Genomic DNA, 15,406 nt, shown 5'->3' with positions numbered 1-15,406 from the left:
GTGAGTTTTCAAACATGACTATTTCTGAAGTAGCTTTATAGCTCATCTAGTCTGTGTACACGCTATCATTAAACACTGCCTTTGGCACAAAGCCAAAAATCCCTAACTCGCTCTACAAGGAACAATATAGCTCCCGTAGTTCATTTTTATGAATTAGAAAACAGGCGGCTGCCTATCTAAATATAACACCAGTGTGAACATCATTATGTAATTTACTCGCAACCAGAGAGGCCTGCTTTCTGACATGCAGCTTGTGTTCTTTTCTAGTATTGGCCTTGTGGGCTTAGCAGTGCGGTTTGTGGGTGGTGAGAGTTTTTGGACCGTGCGTGTGCCTGTGTGGGGGTGTGTATGTGGGAGGGAGAATGAGTCTGTGGTTCTGGATGCCAGTGGGATATGTTTAAAGCTATAGAAGTAGTATCCGGCTGAAGAAGCAGCATTTTGTTGTCCGTTATAAACCTTGTGGGCTCAGCCATTTGTGGGCAGTGAGCATTTTTATTTTTTTGCCTGTGTGTGGGTGAGAGAACGAGTTTGTGGTTGTAGATGCTGGTGTGAGCCATATGAATGGGCAGTAAACAACAGTAACGGTGTGTCTATGTTGTGGCGTCACACATACGCACACCATTACAGAGTGGGCCCTCACTGCAGTCTGATGTCAACACACACACTGTCTGCCCTTTTCCCCATGCAAAGAGCCCTTTGTATTTTTCGAGCATGTTGAGGAAAACACACCCACTTAATAAGACTACATCACATTATTAGCACGCACACACACACACTCTCCAAATGATCTCATTTCCATTACTGCAACACATTTCGTTCTGCATATCAGCGATGACGCAAAAGTGAGTGTGTGCCAGGCATACAGAGTTCCACTCGTTCTGTCATGTCTTGTACAAAACAAAAATACAGTAGCTCATTAACCAGTGACATTTTGTTTGTTGTTTTGGTGCCTGAAAGTACAATGACAGATTTTTAGAAAATCTTAAAACGGAGCCAAATGATGTCAGATCAATTGGTATGTTTCATTAATGACTGTTTCTAGGCATGATTAAGATATCTGTGTCTGTTGTTGTCAGTGTCACTGCGGTTATGGTTGTTTATTTGTCTGGATGAATGGCAGTGGGTTTGTGTGCTAAGCCTGCTACATCGTTGCTTCCCTTCCTGTATCACCCCTTTGTTGCGTGTCGCACATTGAAATGTCACACGTATGACAGGCAGCCATGTTGTCTCAACACCGAAGCCTGTGACGTCATCATTCTGAAGGATACACTGTGATTAATACTGCAGCCGAATTGAAGTAAACAAAGGCAGTAAGACTGGCGAGTATTATGGCATATTTCAAACACAATTTTAAAATTCTGTCTTTCTCTCTTTCTCTCCCTCTTTCGCCCTGTGTGCAGAACTCTCTATCAGAGATCAGCAGTAAACTCCAGCTCTGCACTCCTCACTTCGTTCACTGCGTGAGGCCCAACAGCTCAGGCCAGGCCGACACCTTCGACAGCTCCCTGGTGTCCACTCAGCTGCAGTATGTGGGAGTTCTGGAGATGGTGCGCATGATCCGCTATGGCTACCCAGTGCGCATGCCCTTCACTGGTTTCCTCACCAGGTACACCACTCACACTGCCCACTACGACCTGGAGATGAGTCCTCTAATTAGTAAATCTATCTTGCATTGATATTGTCTTGTATGTTATACTACATGTAACAAGTATCTTTGAATGTATAGTTCATTAACAATTGAGCAGAACTGTTACTACAACTATTACTACCACTACTACTACTACTGTCACCACTACTTCTACTACCGCCACCGTCACTACTATTAATACTACTACTACTATCACTGCCACTACTACTAGTACTACTACTACTAATTCTACTAATAACACTGTCACTACTGCTAGTACTACTACTGCTAGTACTACTACTACCACCACCACCACCATTACTACTGCTAGTACTACTACTACCACCACCATTACTACTGCTAGTACTACTACCACTACTACTACCACCACCACCACCATTACTACTGCTAGAACTACTACCACTACTACTACCACCACCACCACCACCACCATTACTACTGCTAGTACTACTACCACTACTACTACCACCACCACCACCACCACCACCATTACTACTGCTAGTACTACTACCACTACTACTACCACCACCACCACCATTACTACTGCTAGAACTACTACCACTACTACTACCACCACCACCACCACCACCATTACTACTGCTAGAACTACTACCACTACTACTACCACCACCACCACCATTACTACTGCTAGAACTACTACCACTACTACTACCACCACCACCACCACCATTACTACTGCTAGTACTACTACCACTACTACTACCACCACCACCACCATTACTACTGCTAGTACTACTACTGCTAGTACTACTACTACCACCACCACCACCATTACTACTGCTAGTACTACTACTACCACCACCACCACCATTACTACTGCTAGTACTACTACTACCACCACCATTACTACTGCTAGTACTACTACCACTACTACTACCACCACCACCACCATTACTACTGCTAGAACTACTACCACTACTACTACCACCACCACCACCACCACCACCATTACTACTGCTAGTACTACTACCACTACTACTACCACCACCACCACCACCACCATTACTACTGCTAGTACTACTACCACTACTACTACCACCACCACCACCATTACTACTGCTAGAACTACTACCACTACTACTACCACCACCACCACCACCACCATTACTACTGCTAGAACTACTACCACTACTACTACCACCACCACCACCATTACTACTGCTAGAACTACTACCACTACTACTACCACCACCACCACCACCATTACTACTGCTAGTACTACTACCACTACTACTACCACCACCACCACCACCATTACTACTGCTAGTACTACTACTGCTAGTACTACTACTACCACCACCACCACCATTACTACTGCTAGTACTACTACTACCACTACTACTACCACCACCACCACCACCATTACTACTGCTAGTACTACTACCACTACTACTACCACCACCACCACCACTATGACTACTACTACTGCTACTACTACCACCACCACCACCACTAATATTACTACTACTGCTAGCACTACTACCTCTAGTACTACCACCACCACCACCATGACTACTACTACTGCTACTACTACCACCACCACCACCACTAATATTACTACTACTGCTAGCACTACTACCTCTAGTACTACCACCACCACCACCATGACTACTACTACTGCTACTACTACCACCACCACCACCACTAATATTACTACTACTGCTAGCACTACTACCTCTAGTACTACCACCACCACCACCATGACTACTACTACCACCACTACTACTACTACCACTGCCACTACTACCAACAACATAACTACTTTTACTACTACCACAATTACTGCTGCTGTTGTTACTGCTATTATTAACACTACTACTACCACCACCATCGCCACTACTAATACTAGTACTACCAACATACTATCACTACCTACTACTATTACAACCATTATCAGTACATTAACACACACCATTTTGTTTGCAGCTTTAGTGCCTGAAAGTATGAGGACAAATTCTAGAAAGATTCTAGATTCTAAAAACACTTCTAAATGATGTTTATGCATGACTACTACCACTACTACTACTTTTACTACAAGCACTTCTGTCACTACTTCTACTACTAAGATGAATGATCTATTATTTAAAATTGTAATTACTACAGATTTTTTTATTTGTTTAGTTGAAAGTTACTAAATGTGTAGCGGCTCTTTTAAATACATGGTAACATTCCAAAAACCAATAGCACACGTATAGTATAGTGGTAAAAATATTTAAAATAATACTATAATCAGTTAGGGACAGATTTTGAAATCCAGTAGTCCAACATGTTTAGGTTCCAGCTGCTTTTACTTGGCAGCTCACCGATTTCTTTGTGTCTTTGTAGACTTCACCCAGCGTGTTGTCTCCTAGCTGGCGCCCGCTCCTTTGCTTTTTGAGCGTACATAAGGCTAATGCACAGGATGAGAGGATGTGAGTGGCTACAGATTGAGCAACTGTACATTAAGACTCTCAGCTGCTGACCTGCACACGGGTTTCCATGCACTCAGCAGAGAGGACACTCTATTAAACGTTTAGCTTAGATTTCAGCAATCCGGGTCAGGCGAGGTCAGGCGGCACCGAAAGCCAGCTGCATTCAGACATCACTTTCTTCCTGGTTTGTTTAGCCGTAGCGAGGCGCATCGCGTGGGTGGTTGCGTGGACGTGTGGGTGGATGTGGGGAGGGTGGAGAGGCGCTATGAGTAATGGTGTGAAGGGCTCAACTGGAGCGGCTCGTTTACAGGGTATCAGCGATCGGCCTGGAAATGGATGTGCATGGGGAGTCTCCGGCTGTGAGAGGTCAGCTTGATCTGAGGGACAAAAGCATAAGAAAGAAAGTGATGGAGTAGCCTGAAGCTTAGGAAAGGTGAGGCTTAAAAAGTGCTGGTAGAGCTGTAATTGCAGTAAGCCCCATGTTCCCGCTTGTGAGGGGAAGAGTGGATCACTTCATTCTTTCTGTCAGCTTGGGTACAATGTGACTCTGCACTCATCATCTGCCAGGAACACAATGCCCCATCGCCATGTCACATTGACATCTCACTGTAAAGCCTGCAGACTTTTCATACTAGGTCTATAATATTCCTCCCTTTATTGTCACTCCAATTTTATTTCCTTCCTCTCTTCCTTCCACTCTTTCAATACTATATTTTCATTGTCATCTTCCTATCTTTTTCTACCACCATATTGTTTTTTCTATTTTTTTCTTTGTTGCATTGTTTTGTCCGCTTCCATTTCTGCCCTTCTTCTGAAATGTTATTTCTAATTTATTTTTTCTCTTCTCCGTCATGTCTGCTGTTTTCTGATTCTTTTTTATGACTGGGTGCCTTGTAGCTGTATCAGTCTCTCAATCTCACTTTTTGTGTGTGACGGATAAACGGATTACGATAACATTCCAGTAAGATAATGAATCAGGACAATGCTGGTCACATGATGCTGGAAGTTTCCACTACTTTGTTGTAAACATCATGAATCTTTCAGCTGGGAGGCAGAGAGAGAGAGAGAGAGAGAGAGAGAAAGACAGAGAGAGAGAGAGAGAGAGAGAGAGAGAGAGACAGAGAGAGAAAGTGACAGACTGGAAAATTTAGGGAGACAGGCATTGAGGTACAAAGAGTAATGAGGAGGAGGGACAGACCACGTCAGACACTGGCTAGCTGGCTGGGCTGTCTTTAGTCTGAGCCCATGTTGACCCTGGATTAAATAACCCAGACGGTCTTGTGACTGTGATTGTTGTGAGACTGAAGATTGCATAGTTCAGATTGTTTTGCGATAATTGCTGATGTTGTGACTGTATGAAATGAAGCAGATTGTTATCTGATGAGCACAGAGTTTTTTTAATGCTGAGAGGTCAAAATGCTTTAATGGTCCATTGTGTCATCTCAAATTAGATACACTTAAGAATTATTACCCTAGTAGTTACTATGAAGCTGTAACACTAGTACTTCAGTAGCATATTTATTACCATTTTATGTCATGTGTGAACTCTGTACTGTTTTGTCACATTGAATAGATAGAGACAGATGGAGTTACGCATTTTTCCTTTTGTTTTTTCCTAATCTATAGAGTTGCCATTTGTTCTTTCACTACAGAGGCTAGCATGACCTGTTGTCTGGGAGAGGCTTGCTGAATGATATCATTCCAAGTTCACAGCTTGTTTTCGTTTGAATGCGAACGTGTGCGTGTGTCAGTGAGTGAGAATGTGAGAGTGTTAGCATTACAATAAGGCTGCAGCAGGCCAGACAGGGTGAGAGTGCTGGTGCAGAGGCAGACGGCGAGAGAAAGGCCAGCCAATTGTGATGGAAATTTTGCACCTTTTTTTTCTTGAGTGGAACATCACCTCACGTTGAGGGCCGGGTTATGCTCAGATTTTATTACTGTTAAGGGTTTCTGTCTTGAGCAGGCTCTGTTTCTTTGGCCTTTAATTCAGTCACGTAAGATGGCATTTGTGTCTAGTGCAGTTAATAACGTCTTCAGAAGAAATGAAGGGTCGCAGATAAGTGGCAGATGTGACTGACAAAGCCGTGTCCCATCAGCAGCGCTGCTTTCTTGTAAGAAAATAAACTGAGCAAAAACAGACTCCGACAAGTGGACAAACAATCCAGTAAACGTGGACAAATTTAGGCTTTCATGCCTCAGGAATATGCTTTTGTGGTGTGACTTTAGGTGGCCTTTTGGATATTGAGTTTCAATAAACAGTTCCTTTCCTGTTAGTTTCACTATAGTTACTGAATAACGCACAGTAATTTATAAAATAATGTGCTTTAAGCTGAACTACTGAAGGATAAGATGGGACTTATAGAGGCTAATGAAGAAAACTGTAGTTGAAATCATGGATATTTACCATAAGAAGTCAGTAATTAACAGGTAATTTTAAAAGATTCTTGTTTTTCATTCTTCTGTTGCAGATATCGAGAGCTGGTGGACACCACACTGACACACGGGAAGAAAATATCCACAGAGGAGAAATGCCGCCATGTTCTCCAGCACTGCAAACTCCAGGGATGGCAGGTGAGTAGGTGCACTTTCACTTTCAGCACACCTGAGTCCATCGGCCGTGGCTCATTTTAAAACGTGTCCATCTGGCTCTCAGTTGGGAGGCAGCAAAGTGTTCCTGAGGTACTGGCAGGCTGACCACCTGAACGACCGCTGCCATCAGCTGCACAAGAAGATAGTTACCTGCCAGAAAGGTAACATCCTGTCACACAGTTTTTTCTTTATTGTCTTTTTCTGTTTTTTTGTTATGATTACTATAGTGTATGAATGTGTGTATACATGTGTGTGACAGTGGCACGTGGCTGGCTGGTGAGGCATCGTGTGCGGGCCGAGCTGAGTTATCAGCAAAGAGAGCAGTGCAATGTACAACGGTTCCTGCAGGGGGCAGAAGACCTGGGCTTGCGTGCTTACGACAGCCTGGTCATCCAGAACGCGGCTGATATCGCAAGAGAGAACGATCGGCTAAGGGGCCACGTCGTCACACCACCACTGGGGGAGAGACCTGAACCCGTGGGAACCGAGGACGACTCACCCAGGAGGTGAGCCACTGCTTAAGTGCCACTACCAAATATACAAAGACGCATGTACATCAGCGTAAAATCTTTACATTCCCGATATTTCTACTATACAGCTGTGAATTCTTTTCTACCTAATCTTCCATTGCTGTTAGAGCACTTCAGTTGAAAACTGATACTAACAAAATATTGATGTTATCAATAAATATGTCACTGCGGACACTTTAAATACCTACAGTATTAATCTCTCAAAAGTACAGCTTAGTATTATAGCTATTTAGGGTACATAAAAAACAGAAATCAGTAGCTGTTATGAATTATTTGGCATATGCAGTGAAAGGTATCCAGTATCCAGTTTGTTTTTATTTCTTTTAATTTGCTTTATTCATTCCAGGCACTAGAATGTATAACTGGGTTATATAAAAAATGACCACAGTTTATTGAAGGCTTTACAGATTTTCCTTGTCCTTATAAAATTTTGAAGGAATGTCTCATTGGTTGTGTACAGTGGCTTGCGGAAGCGTTTGCTCTGTCAAAGAAATATAAGTGGGATTATACATCACAAATCTACTGTGAAAATCTAGTTCTTTACAAATAAATGTAAAAGTTGTTGTGTAAGTATCCAATTCTGTTACCGTGAAAGCCCAGAATTAGTTCTGGTGCAACCAGCTGCCCATCAGGAGTCCACCTGTGTGCAAATGAATAGACATGTTCCTAGAAAATGTCAAATCAATCTCAGGTAAAAGGGGTTTTGCCTTTTAAACAAAATATCAAACTTTGAACATCCTGCAGAGTGCCATTAAACCTGTTATTAAAAATTGGAAAGAATATGGTACGACTGTGACTTCTAGAAAAGGCCATCAACCAAACATCACTGACCAGGTAAAGTCAAAGAATCAATGAAGAGGCCAAATGTAATGCTGATGAAGCTTCAGAGATCCACAGATCAGATGGAAGATTGGAGTTTGACATTTGGAGACATAGAAGACTACTTTGGTTTGAGGAGACCAATGTTGATCTTTTTAGCCATGGCATAAAGTGCAGTGTTGAACAGAACCTCAGGCTGTGCATTGCCCTGAGAACACCATCCTCACAGCCGGACCCCGCTTTGCTGCTATAAAAGCCTACACTCTTTTGGGAAGGCTTATCACTGGTTGTTAGAGCATGGCTTTGGGGATTGTGCCCATTCAGCTACAAGAGCATTAGTGAGCTTGGGCACTGATGTCAGACAAGGAAATCTGGTGCAGTCGACATTCCAGGGGTGTTCAGTGGGGTTGAGGTCAGAGCCCTGTGTAGGATACTCCAGTTCTTCCACAACACTTTCCTCACTTTGTTTATAGAGGCATCGTCATGCTGGAACAGTTTTTGGGGACATTTCGGACTAGTAAAACAAAATCTTAATTCTACAGCATGCAAAGTCTTTTTAGATAATTGTGTGCTTTTTACTTTGTGCCAACCATTTGAGGAAATACCACATATGGTTGTGATGTTCAGGTGCCCACATACTTTTGTAGTGGATGTAGATTTTAGTGGAAAACAAGTGACCTGTGATGGTAGGAATATATGACAAGTTTGGCCTTTTAGGCACTTTGTAACTGCTCCCCATGAAGAAAAATGAGCACTTTATGAAAGATTATAAACAGGAAATTCTGTAGAAATCCTCAGTAAAGCCAGTGTGAGGTTTAGAAAGAGAAGTATCTATCATCACCAATACACAATCAGTAAAAGTACACACAAAAATAATATAAGTACGGGCGTGTGCACACACATTTTGCTCATCACCTTGCCAAATAATGGAGGCTTAAGATCAAAGTTGGTTTTCAAGCATGTCATCATCACCAGATCACTGTCATAATCACATAAAAGTGTCAGTATAGATGATGAACACACACACTAATTACACACAAACTTGTTTGTCACGAATGATCAGATTCCTATCTACTGTTACAAACAAAACATTTAGTACTTTGAGAGAAAACTGAGTACTTTAAAGAAACTTAACATTTGAACACAAACAATACTTCCTGTCTTTTTATTTGTCTTTCTGGCTGTATGGTCAAGATGACTAACGCTCCTGCTACTCAGTTTGGGAAATCTATTTATGGTATTAAGTCCTTACAACCCCCACAACACGCCACACACACACAGCTCTCAGCACCCCCCCTCCCCAGGGACCAACAGATGGAGGTCTCAGATTAAAGGACAAAAATCAGTGTGCATATCATGCTAAGAAAAGCTGCTTAGAGTTTAATCAACAGATAAGCTATTTAGCCATTCATCAAGCTTCACAGCACATAACACATTACTCGTTTTATATACAGTTACTGAAAGGCCTACTCTAGCTGAAAGAAGTTTGCCAGTTCAACAGGACATTATATACCCCAGTATTGATTTCATTAGTGCTAATTTAGCATGCTAATCACCTCTTGTGCCTGTGTCACACTGACATATACTGGCTATATACCTCTGCTGAAATAACAAATAGTGACACAAAATCATTTAGTAAATGAAATCATTGATGAATTGTGCCTTTAATGTCCATATGAGTAATCATTAATTAATAATTCACATGTAAAATTGCTGTCAGTAAAAGAAACAGAGTTAATTTCATTTCGCTGTGATTTAATTAACTGTGCACATCTGTATCTTTCTCTCAGGCCTGTAGAGAAAAGCGGGAGGGTGAACGACGCTGTAGGCCGTGCTGGGAGCCGTCCTATCAGACACTTCCGTTCCAGTTCTGTGCCTATCCCCCTAGTCATAGACAACTTGGTACATTCCAGCATTGGGCCATCAATCAAACCGGCGTTTCAGTCTGTATCTCACAGCAGTGAAGAGGGGGGTAGCGGAGGACTCTCGTCGCCACGGAAACAACCTCCTCCCAAACCGAAAAGGGACCCTAACACACGTCTGAGTGCATCGTATGAGGCAGTGAGTGCTGGCCTGAGCATTGCTCCTAAGGATAGTCCTGCTGATGGCCAAGTCTCACCCTCAGGAAGCCCCCCGAAAACCCAGCTTTCCCCCAGTGACCGTACGTACAGAATCCTTACACTGCCCTGTAACAGCTTAGTGCTTAATAACTAGTTAATGATTTAGTTTACCCTATCTAAGGAGATTTTTTGTACTGTAAAACTTGAATAAGCTTGGCTTTATTGCTCTAAAAACATAAAAAGAAAGATTTTGACCTGAGAAGAACCAGATAAAATAAGATTTCTAAAAAATACTTAGCCTCTATATTCTGTATATTCTGTTTATCACAAAATTCTGCTTTTAGTCTATTTTCCTGAAAGGAGTTTTTTTTTTATCTTTAACTAGCTTGGCTAAACTACTCTAAAAAACAATTTTCTCTCTTGTTATTGCCAGGTCAGAAACACAATTTTGACCTGAGTGTAATAAGCTAAAATAAAATAATTTCTAAAAATATTTTGTCTTTGTAATGCTGATTATAGTCAGTGTCAAGTAGTGCCTCAATCTCTCATGTGTGCACACACACACACACACACACTCACACACATGGCTTGTGCATCATGTGAATGGACTTTGTGTGTCTATTCCCATAAATAGTGTTTAAATAGTTATTGAGATGATTTGTTTTATTGAAGATTTTAAGGTCTTTTTACTGCTACATTGCTATAAAATCAAAACAGATGGTCTAAATCAATAGGATATCTATTGCTAAGAAGTCAGCAGGACATGAGGTCAATGATCTTTTGTGCTTGGTGTTAATACCCCCCCCCATTCTTCTGTCTGTCCACAGCTCTTTCTAAACCTCGTCCTCACAGTGATGACTACAGCACCATGAAGAAGATTCCCCCTCCCAAACCCAAACGTAGCCCAAACACCAAGCTCACAGGCTCCTATGAGGAGATCTCATCAGCTCCTGCTCCTGTGCGCCCTACAGACATGAAGTTGGCATGTCTGGCACGCAGCGGACACTTCATGGGCCTCGTTCAGCGTGCAGCCTCTGATGACGGACCACACACAGGCATGTTGAGCATACAGCCAAGCCGGGACGATGAGGATGTCTACATTGAGATGGTGAGCACCTGCAGGGCTCTGAGCATGGCAAACTCCCACAGTCCAGAGCAGAATGAGGCTGTTTATGAGGAAATGAAGTACTACCCACATGATGAGGGGGGAACAGTTCCCCAGATTGCCAAGCCTGAAGTGTGTGATTCCACTCCCTTCAGCTGTAGTATTGCAAAGCTGCCACAGACTTTAGAGATCAAGAGACCTGTAGCCCTAATAGATCATTCGAACATGCTGATTGGACGTCAGCAAAGCTGGGATGGTGATAAAAGGAGTGAAAAAACGAAAAAAGATGGGACAGCATGCGACATTCCTGCTCCTTTCCCCAACCTGCTACCACATAGGCCCCCTCTGTTGGTGTTTCCTCCATCTCCAGTCACGTGCTCTCCAGCCTCGGACGAGTCCCCCCTCACTCCTCTTGAGGTAAAGAAGCTGCCTGTGTTCGAGACTAACCTCAACTACTCCAGCCAAGATGGCGGCAGCCCACTTTCACCCCAGTATAGTCGCCAGCGAGCGGACTCCTCCCCTAGTCTTTCCGTATTAATACCTGACAAATCTACTCCACCACTGACTCCACCCCCACCCGCAGCTCCTCCTCCACCGTATCGCCCTCCATCACACTTCCCTTTCCCCCCTGAAACGAACTTCCTGGTCCTGAGCCGTGTAAGCGCAGACTCAAAAATGACTCATAAAGGAGGGCACACTTTAGCAGAGACTCCCCCAGGCAGCGCCAAGCCTCCCTACTCACCAGTGAAGTCTTCTCGTCCAGAGCCACGGCGAGCACATTCATGTTCATCCTCACCTCTGCTGTTCAACCCAGCCAATGGGAGGGCTCTCACAAGCCCCCTTGATGAGCTAAACACACTTTTCAGTTCAGGGCGCAGCCTGCTCCGCAAGTCTACAACCGGGAGGAAGATTCGGGATAGCGGTGAGACGTGTGTGTGTGTGTGTGTGTGTTGGGCCATTTTGTGTTTTGTCAAACGACAAATATTATACTTCAAGCTATAGGAAGAACATAATGGCTTCAAAGACAAGTGCAAGTACACATGAAAACCTCTGTGGAGGAAACAGAAGGAGTTTTGTTTATTTAAACAAAATTGTGACGTCAAAAAGAGTCAAGTCATTCTTTATAAAAATAGAAAACATTTATTGTAAAAGCTACAATGCTATTTGAATAAACCACAATAGTCAAGTCAGTGTGTAAATGCAGCAGGCCTTGGCTTGGCTGTGTGCTTCCTCTCCTGTGGGAGGCTGCTGTTACCATACCAAAGCATCACCGTCCAGACCTTGCCATCAAACAGAGCATGAATACTGGCCTGCTACTTCCCTTGTTACAGCCTATACACACATTCAAAGAATCCACACAGCAGTGGTACTTGTTAGCAGAGTCTTGCTTATTTTGGGTCATAGTAAGGAAGTGATGACGCATTAAAACTGATCCTTTTATCATGTGAATAAAAAAAAACACACACAGATGCACCAGACTGCTTCCCTATTGACATAGTAGCTAGTATATGGGTGTGTAGTGGGAGGGTACAAATGTCTGTTGTCAAGCTTTGCTGAACCCACAGTGTCCCCTTTCCCTACTTAACCTTTGTATTCAAATATAGATCTCTTCACCCCACACGTACCCATCATATGGATTTATGAGCATCAGTTCATCAGCACCCTGCCCATGCCATGGCTTCCCCCTCTGTGCGTTTGTGTGCGTGAATGTATTGTCAAGACCAAAATAACCTGAACCAGAAACAAAATACATTTTTTTTTATAAATGTGAATGTTTTTTCCATAAAAGCCAAACGTAAAAAAAAACCCTCATTATTTCTTTGTGGAAGCTGAAGTTAAATTTTTGATTAGATGTATAAGACTGATAACTGGGATTGGAGCTCCTTTGCTGTTAAATGATACATTAGTGAGCATCAAAAAAGTGAAGCAGTTGGATATAAATACTGATCGTCTTATTAACGACAACAATTTCAAACACAAATGTGATCCAGGCAGTGAGCTGAAGATCATAAATACATCTGATTAAAAGGGCAGAGATGATAGACAGCCAAAAAAAAAGAGCAACATGAAAGCAAAGTAATAGGTAGAGAAGCTCGATCGTTTCAAAGCTCACAATGGAAAGCTTTCACAATGTGAATATAAGTCTAGTGCTAATTAGACACAGGTACGCTAATGAGCTAAAGTGATGAAGTGGAGCTCTGGGAAGAAAAAAAAAACTCCCAGCCAGGAGGCAGGCTGCATGTTAAACTGAGCATTGTTCTGAGTGGTGTGTAACTAACGGCTCATCCATGATCATATTATACTGATAGAACACCATGAATAATCCTTATTTGTCCATGTGTTTAATTTTTCAGGTGTTTAAACACACACACACACTCCCCCTCACGCTCCTGCACACTTTTCATGAAACACTGATTTGATAGTCCATTATTTCTGCTCTGTGCACTGGGCATGTCACCTTACTTAAAGAATTAGTATTGAATGCATTTTTAAATTAATGAGCTCATAACTTTACATTGCCACAGACAGAAGGAATATAAACTGTCGAGATGAGCTAGGCACTCATGAACTAGAAAAATAATGATTAAAAAAAAGGCAGTATAATCATTTTATTAGAATCTTTATTGTTTTGGATTTGTTTAATCAAGACCTATCTAGTATATTTATTATTTTTCTTAGTTGAATATTATTATTATTATTATTATTATTATTATTATTATTATTATTATTATTATTATTATATAAATAATAATAACAACAAAAACAACAGTAATTATTATTATTAACAACAACAGTAATAATAATAATTATTACATTTTAAAAATATAATTAATTATATATTTTTATTTTTATTATTATTATTATTATTATTATTATCATTATTATTTTATTCTTGTTTATTTTACTACTACTATTATTATGCAAATTGAGATCAGATGCATGGTTATCTGGTTAAACATACATCACTTTTAGGAAACATATAATTTATCTAATTTATTTAAATATTTAGAAACTGGCTATCAGTGTGGAAAGTCTGTATGGGATGCTATTTTATAACAGGACACCCTGCACACACATCCAAATCTACAAAGCCCAAGATCTGAATCAAACTCAAAATCTGTGGGGTGACCTGAAGCAGGCTGTGCACAGGAGATGTCCTTACAATCTGATGGATCTAGAATGTTTTTACAAGAAAGGCCGAGAAAATATTAGCAAATGACGAGGTGCCATGGTGAAAGACTCTAAAACAGTGAGTGGTGGAATAAAGTCAAGGTGCTTTAATGTTTGCACACTTATGCAACTAGGTTATTATAAGGTTTTTTTATTTTTATTTTTTTTTTTCTCCAAAAAAGATTTATCACTTAATTTATCACTTAATTTGTTATTTCAATGGTTGATTTTTTTTTACATCCCAAAATCCTGTCATTTTAACAGGGGTGTGTAGATTTTTTTTCTATTCATGGTATGCTGAAACAATCCTTGACTTTATCTGTCATTGCTTTACCATTCTTGTATGAGGGTTCATGTGTAATAAAAGAGCAAGAGTGTGAGAATCCAGGCTCAGGAGCCACCACCTCCCTTTACAGTGGAGGCTAAAGGGGGCATGGGGGGTATTATCACTAGGCTCATCAATATTACATGAGCAGAAGATGATATAGTCATAAAATATTAAATATCAAAGTCCTCTAGTGTGTGCATAGGTACTGTAATTCCATAGCAAAGTGTATGTGATTCCCTGGAGAACAAGCGTGTGTATATAGTCATTAAGGAAATGTATGTGAGGAGGAAATGACTACTTAAACCATGTGCCCGTGTGTGTGTGTGTGTGTGTGTGTGTGTGTGTGTTAATTGCCCTGACATATGCATCGTCATCCTCAAGCTGTTTAAAAGCATGTGTCATCAAATGTGCCCATGGTCACTGTGTTTTCTGAAAGCCTCACACTGTGTCTGATAATTTGGTAGTGTATTCACTAATAATAATCCACCTGTCTTAAACAACATAGACAAGATAGATCACAGGTTAGACATAGTTAGTAGACTCAGTTAGACATATCTTTGGAGAGATGCACAAGTATGAGTTTGTATTATACATCACATTACATCATACAAGAAGTAGTGGATGTGTGAATGATCTTGCTGCATGTCAGCGTGTTCATTCTGACATCAGTGAAACCTAGAGGGAGAAGCTGAGCGCAGAGCTGGGAGGCATCTCTGTGTTGACT

The 15,406-nt window shown here is 41.5% G+C and overlaps 1 protein-coding gene across 3 annotated transcripts in view; it reads left to right on the top strand.

The window, feature by feature from the left end:
* The window catches only part of myo16 (myosin XVI), a 122,705-nt gene that overhangs the window by 94,978 nt on the left and 12,321 nt on the right, over positions 1-15,406 (top strand). For all 3 annotated transcript variants that reach the window (XM_058393041.1, XM_058393040.1, XM_058393042.1), the window contains exons 27-32: positions 1,401-1,606; positions 6,549-6,651; positions 6,734-6,830; positions 6,929-7,175; positions 9,809-10,179; positions 10,906-12,105. In XM_058393041.1, the coding sequence (XP_058249024.1) occupies positions 1,401-1,606; positions 6,549-6,651; positions 6,734-6,830; positions 6,929-7,175; positions 9,809-10,179; positions 10,906-12,105 (2,224 nt within the window). The remainder of the gene's footprint in view (positions 1-1,400; positions 1,607-6,548; positions 6,652-6,733; positions 6,831-6,928; positions 7,176-9,808; positions 10,180-10,905; positions 12,106-15,406) is intronic.

The sequence above is a fragment of the Hemibagrus wyckioides genome, linkage group LG06 (genome assembly GCF_019097595.1).
Source record: "Hemibagrus wyckioides isolate EC202008001 linkage group LG06, SWU_Hwy_1.0, whole genome shotgun sequence".
Classification (NCBI taxonomy): Eukaryota; Metazoa; Chordata; class Actinopteri; order Siluriformes; family Bagridae; genus Hemibagrus; species Hemibagrus wyckioides.
This window is presented reverse-complemented; position numbering and strand designations above follow the sequence as displayed.